This window comes from Manihot esculenta, chromosome 17, assembly GCF_001659605.2.
Source record: "Manihot esculenta cultivar AM560-2 chromosome 17, M.esculenta_v8, whole genome shotgun sequence".
NCBI lineage: Eukaryota > Viridiplantae > Streptophyta > Magnoliopsida > Malpighiales > Euphorbiaceae > Manihot > Manihot esculenta.
The window spans coordinates 28,923,741-28,930,123 of record NC_035177.2 but is presented as its reverse complement, the minus strand read 5'-3'; the positions used below and the strand labels follow the sequence as shown (position 1 = coordinate 28,930,123).

Here is a 6,383-nt window from a genome sequence, read left to right as displayed (position 1 = left end):
GTATTCTTTGATCTAACTCTTGTATCATGGAAATTCAAAAAGAAAAATACCATTAGCAGGTCATTAGCTAAGGCAGAATATCAAAGTATGGCGTCCATAGTTTGTAAGCTTTAGTAGATTTCATATTTGTTGAAAGATTTATTCGTTCCAGTTCCCTTGCCCATTCCTCTTTACTACGATAAAATAAAGCCACTGTTCACATATCTGAAAATCCCGTCTTCCATAATTGTTATGTCATCAGGCAAAAAGTGAAAGATGGATTCATTACTAGCACACATGTGCCTGCCAATCTTCAATTGGCAGATTTATTTACCAAGTCTTTAGTCTCCCCCTTATTCTTCACTCTCTTGTCTAAGATGGGATTTGTCAACCTTGACCCATCTCCATCTTGAAGGGGCTGTAAAATGTAAAACTATAAATTATATATGGAGTAGCAATAGCGGGAAAACTTTTTGTAAAGCTGTTAGATGGATGAGATGGCAAATGCTGATTGGTAGAGTTAGTTAGACTTTGTGTATATAAACCAGTTCATGCGAGATATCAATACATACTTTTCTACTCATTTCTTTTGCATGCTTCATTTTTTGATATACAACAATTTTTATCTCAATTGATTGTTGTTTTTTTTTTGGACCTTTTGTGTTTTTTAAATCTCCTGTAATGTTCTGACAACTCCTTTTGAGAAGGACACCCCACTAGTGACAATGCATCTTATGGAGATCTTCTTTTCAGGTCATGTATTGGGTTAGGGCAACAAGAGCCTTTGAGCCGGACTTTGTGTTTGTGTTGTGAACTTTATTTTTTATGTATCTTATTTTGAGTTTAATTGGATTTTGTCTATTTTTATATTTATAATTAGGTGTTTTTGGACATGGAGGTTTAACTATACTTTTGTATCTTTGTAATATTTTGGGTTTAGCTACTTCTCTAATCAAGTCATATTACTTTTGAAAAAAAAAAAAAAAAAAGGAAAATAAAAGAAAAGAAAAGCCATAAGCATACAGTAACTTCTCTAAAATAAGGGTCTTTCTGCAATTTCAAAAGAGTTTACAGGAGCAAAAGGCTAGAAGTGAACCTGGGGATTCGTGTGAACTCTGAAAAGTAATTGGTCGCCATATATATATGTATAAAATCTCCGGTCCCTCCTGATTGGCTTTCCCCTCCCTTTCTATCAGTATCTCAAGAAAAACCCTAGAATTCCAGTCCCCAATTCAGCATTCAGTAAAAAATGGGCTCCGAAGGATCAAGTGTTGTTGGTAAGTATGCCTCAAGGGAAAAACCTAGGTTTTCAATCGTGTGATTTGATATTTTTAATTCACTATTATGTCTCAGAATTCTCTACTTGCTTTCTTTTGTTTCGCTTAAGTGATAGTTGAGTTTCTTTTGCTGGATTTTGTTGAAAATTATGGGGAACTTTTTTGTGCGTGGAACTCATTGAGTATCAGTTGTGGTATTTTGTAATGTTGTTGTACTATGGATTATAGACTTGAAGACTTGTTACCTGGATGGACTAGGCTGTCTTCCTAGATTTCTGGAGTTCAAAGTTTGAACCTTGATTGGGAGTTTTCTGTCCTATCAATGCATTGAAACTAGTGAAGTGTTTCCCAGAATATTACAATATGTGAGAAGCTAAAGAGCTTGGGGCAGATCCATTAGCTGGTGGATACATTTCAACCTCTCCGCCAACATATGCAAATAGTAGATTGTGTTTGTACTGATATTGAATAAGCTTAAGGGCAGCTTGCATATATGACAGCTTGCATATATGATTTATTTATCTCATGGTACATAAATTTAAAAGATTTTGATCAAGAAAGGAATTGGTAAAATAATTGGAGGTTTTCTGGCCGAAGGAAAAGTGTTAAAGCTTTTGCTCTGCCATTGTATGCAGTGAAGCTGTAATTCCCTCAAATAGGATAAAATCATAAAATAACTGCAAGTAGTAAGGCTTAGTGGCATCCTGCATTTGTTTTTTTTTTTTGTTTTTAATTTTTTATTTTTTCATTTTTATGGTGCTGAATTATAAATATCTGATCAAGAAAGAAAATGCTAGGATAGATGGAGGTGCTCCTGGCATCCAAACCACTGAATTCACAGATTCAAATAATTGGAAATCATTTAATTTGTGATAAATGCAACCCGCTTTCCCTGCACTTTTTCCTGTACTTCCTCAAATTGATAAAATTGTAACTTTATGTTATGTCCATGCAATATGGTTGGTGCTCTTATATCACCTCTACCTTCCGCTGGTGCATTTACATTCTCCAAGAAATTGTAAAAAGGTACGAGCACGAGTAACTCATTTAGACTAGATTATATTAGGCCGCCAAGGTTTAACAAAAAACTATATAGAGGACTTCTCTGCCAAATAATACTAAGTCCTTTTAGGTTATCCTAAATTAATTTTGGTAATTACCATTAGGTGTCCTAATTCAAAGGGTTATGAATTTTTGAAGCATATAGATGCAATTTTGTAAGGCATGCCATATAATGGTTGTACATGATTCTAATTGATATATTTCATCCAAGACTAATCAAACTTTCATATTCAACTAAAAATAAGACTACAAAACTAGAAGGGGTTTTCCTTTTCGTCCATTATACCTTTCTAGACCCATATTCTTCATGAGATAGATACTGCAATTAACTACACTTGACTGTTAATTGCATCTTTCTCATTGACAAAATGTGTATGCATGAATTATGATTATGTATCTGATATTTTTTGTCATTTCAGTGCCTAGGAATTTCAGATTACTGGAAGAGCTTGAGAGAGGAGAGAAGGGGATTGGAGATGGAACTGTCAGCTATGGAATGGATGATGCTGATGACATTTACATGCAGTCGTGGACAGGAACAATAATTGGACCCCCAAATGTACATGCTTTTTTTTTTCTTCCTGCAGTTTTACCTGTCTTATTTTGGTCCTGGATGTTGTGGATAGAATGTGAACTATGGTGTGGAAGACCTATTATTAAATATATCATTTCTTGAAATGCAAATTATGATTTGCATTGCCAACTCATTTGATTATCTTGGAATCGATTGATTACCACAGTCCACAATGACTGCTGTTTGCAGCACAATCTGGAATTGATGGCTGGAGTAATCTTCCCACGTTCAAATGTTTCTGGTTAAGGCATAAACTTATGAATTACACATTTTTATCATATCATGAAGTTGATTGATTCATGTATAAACCTTTATTCTCATTCCCATGAAAATTGTTGGTTATGATTTTATTTTATTTTTAATTGTTGGTTATGATTTTATTTTATTTTTATTTTTTGGAGAAAGAATATGATTGAATGTCAATTTAATGTGTTGAAAGTCACACTGCACAAAGAGTCAGTTTCTGAATTGTTTCCTTCCTAACTTAACATTATCAGCTACCTTCCTTTGACAGAAATTATTTGATTAATGTTTTCGGCATCTTAGTCTCTTTTTGTATCTACTTTGGTCCTTCCTGAATCCTCCTTGTACAAATTCTCATAACATCTTGATGTTTTGGTATTTCGTTCCTTCGATTAAATTTAAATTGTCTTAATTAGGACTTGGATGTTGTATATATATGCGTGTGTGAGTGTGTATATATATTTTGCAAGGGTCATGGTCTTGTGGGCGAGGTACTTCTTTAGCCCATGACTTAAACCCACTGCATGTCTTTGCCTATACTGTATGAACTACACTCCATGGGATGTTGGGTGCAATTTGTAGTTATAATTGTTATCTGTGATTTTCATTATTTTTCCAGAAGAATGATAATGAAATTTACTTCTGGTGCTTCTCAGACTGTTCATGAAGGTCGTATCTACCAGTTGAAATTGTTTTGTGGAAAGGATTATCCAGATAATCCACCAAGCATAAGGTTCCAAACCCGGATAAACATGACTTGTGTCAATCCTGAAACTGGAGTGGTAAGAGATGCTATATTCACTTGGTTCTTTTATGCTGTAATTGGATAAAAATAGGCTTATGGGTGACCAAATTAACAGGTTGAACCTAGTCTTTTCCCTATGCTTGCTAAATGGCGGAGGGAGTGTACAATGGAGGACATATTGACTCAATTGAAAAAAGAAATGATGTCACCACAAAACCGGAAGCTTGCTCAGCCTCCTGAAGGTTTGTAAATTATGCTTCATCTAATTGCTTTGCATTTGTTGTTGATTTTCTGAGCAAGCATGAGTTTTATCAGTGGGTATCTCAAAATTCAGTCTGAGTTGGTTAATGGGAGGTGGTTATTAGGCCCAGGGAGGAAATATAGATGTATTTTCAATTTTCCCTCTTTGACTGGAGCCATTACACTGGCTGCCGGGGGGGGGGAAGGAGGGATGGGCACGGTTCCTTTAACTGAACAAGGAGGTCTTTTTGAATCAAATCATGAAACAAGTTTTATCAGTTTTCACTAATTTCTTTCTACAGTGTTCATTATTTTATCATACACATCTGTTGCTTGATTTATGAAATCATGAAAAATGTATCACATGAATATCTTTTCATGGATTGTGGCATTTGGAGCTAAACTGCCTCATGGTCTATAAATAGGCTCTCCTCCGGTTTGTGTCGCTAGGTTGGGATGGAATGGTGTGGAAACCGAATCTCTAGAAACAAGAGTCACGAGCCACTTTCTATTAGTGGTTTATATTGTTTTGGAAAATTTACTATTTAGTCCCTATGTGAAAAATACAATACATTGAAACGTCTCTAGTATTTTAAAAATTCTACTAATTAGTCACTTCGTTAGTTTTAACCATTAAGTATTACAAAAAAAGTTTAAAAATGTCATCGATATGAAGAGATTAACTAGTACAGTATACTTTTTATAAAATTGAGAAACTAACTAATGAGTTTTTTTAAATCACATAAGCTAAATAGTAAAACACTTAACGATTAAAATTAACGGAGAGATTAATTAGTAAACTTTTAAAAACGTCGTGGATGTTTTAATATATTTTTCTAAACCGAGGGATTAAATAATAATTTTTTTTATAATATAGGGATTAAATAGTAACTTTTTCTATTATTTTTGCCTTCTTGGATATAGAATTGTGTCTATATATAATTATATGAAGCTGCAATTGCAGGAAATGAAGAAGCAAGGATGGATCAAAAAGGGCTCGTGCTAAAATGCTGTATTCTCTAAGTTACACGAAAGTTTGTGCCAAGAGCAAATTGTATATAGAAGATATAGGCTATTTGCTCCTACGGGGTTCAGTTCCATGGATATATTATCTTGTGTATGAGAAAAATGACCGTGGTTTGTGGTGGCTAAATAAGTTAGAACTCCATGGATTGTTAACGATAACACTTTTTAACATGTGAATTATCTTCTGCCAATGTTAATACCTGCCAATGCTATGCTTATTTTCTTTATGATTATGAGTATGAATAATTTGAAAATATGAGAAACTGGAAGCATATTTCAGCAAATTGTTATTTCTAAATCCAGCTGTGGGTTTGTTGTTGTTAGTCAATAAGAGTTGAAATTTATCTCTTCATAATTTCGAGATTTGACAAATCTATTTGGTAGTGAGGTCAAATATTTACTGAAAATTTCAGTAAAGAGAAAGATTGAAATATGCTATGAATGGAAGAAGAAGAAATTTGGGATGCAGAGTATTTCACAGCCCATTTAAAATGTGCTCAAACCAAAATAATAATAATACTAATAATAACAACAAAATAAAAAGAAACAAATTGGAGACTGGTAATCATTTTGCTACTGTCACTCTAGCAAGGCTTTCCTTTAGGAAATATCTTTTTCAATGAACCTAAGAAGTTCTGGATAGGGGTGAGCATGAGCAGTATTCGGTTCAACTTTCTAACTAATCTAATAATTTAACCGTTTTCTAGAAGCTTGGGATATAAATAGAATTCCTGCCTCCACACCCCCTCCTCCCACCTTCACAAACTGGAGAATGAATATCTACCATTCTCAGCTTAGAAACCAAAACCTGAAAAGGTGAAATAACAAGTGTTTTGGTATATATATCTGTCAGTTGAGCAACAGATGAAACAGGCAATGGATGGATGAGTCCAGAGGAAACCTTTTCTCTAACAATATGGCAATCCAACTCTTTCTGTGTTTGGTCTATTATGCAATGTGGGATTAGCTCCAATATAAAGAGCAGATTAGTTGTCACAACAAACATTTGCAGGGGAGGGATGAGGAACATGAAGATCTTGCAACAGGTATATGATCCACTTCACATGCTGTTGCTACTAAAGTCCTGTATCTTGCTTTTGAAGATGACTTGGAGACAGTTTGTTGCTTCTTTGACTTCCAGCTGATGAGGGAGTCACCAAGATAGACAGAGAAATCAGTGATGGACTTGTGGGTATCAAGGCAACCATAGAATCTAAATCACTAAAAGCTTTCAAAT

General features: G+C 34.3%; 1 protein-coding gene across 1 annotated transcript; it reads left to right on the top strand.

The window, feature by feature from the left end:
* Nucleotides 1–1,069: 1,069 nt before the first annotated feature.
* On the top strand, nucleotides 1,070–5,373 carry LOC110605291 (ubiquitin-conjugating enzyme E2 variant 1A). The gene is made up of 5 exons (XM_021743739.2): nucleotides 1,070–1,256; nucleotides 2,738–2,877; nucleotides 3,792–3,917; nucleotides 3,996–4,122; nucleotides 5,085–5,373. Exons 1-5 carry the CDS (start codon nucleotides 1,229–1,231, stop codon nucleotides 5,141–5,143), a joined length of 480 nt encoding a protein of 159 aa, XP_021599431.1. The 5' UTR covers nucleotides 1,070–1,228; the 3' UTR covers nucleotides 5,144–5,373.
* The last annotated feature ends 1,010 nt before the right edge of the window (nucleotides 5,374–6,383 follow it).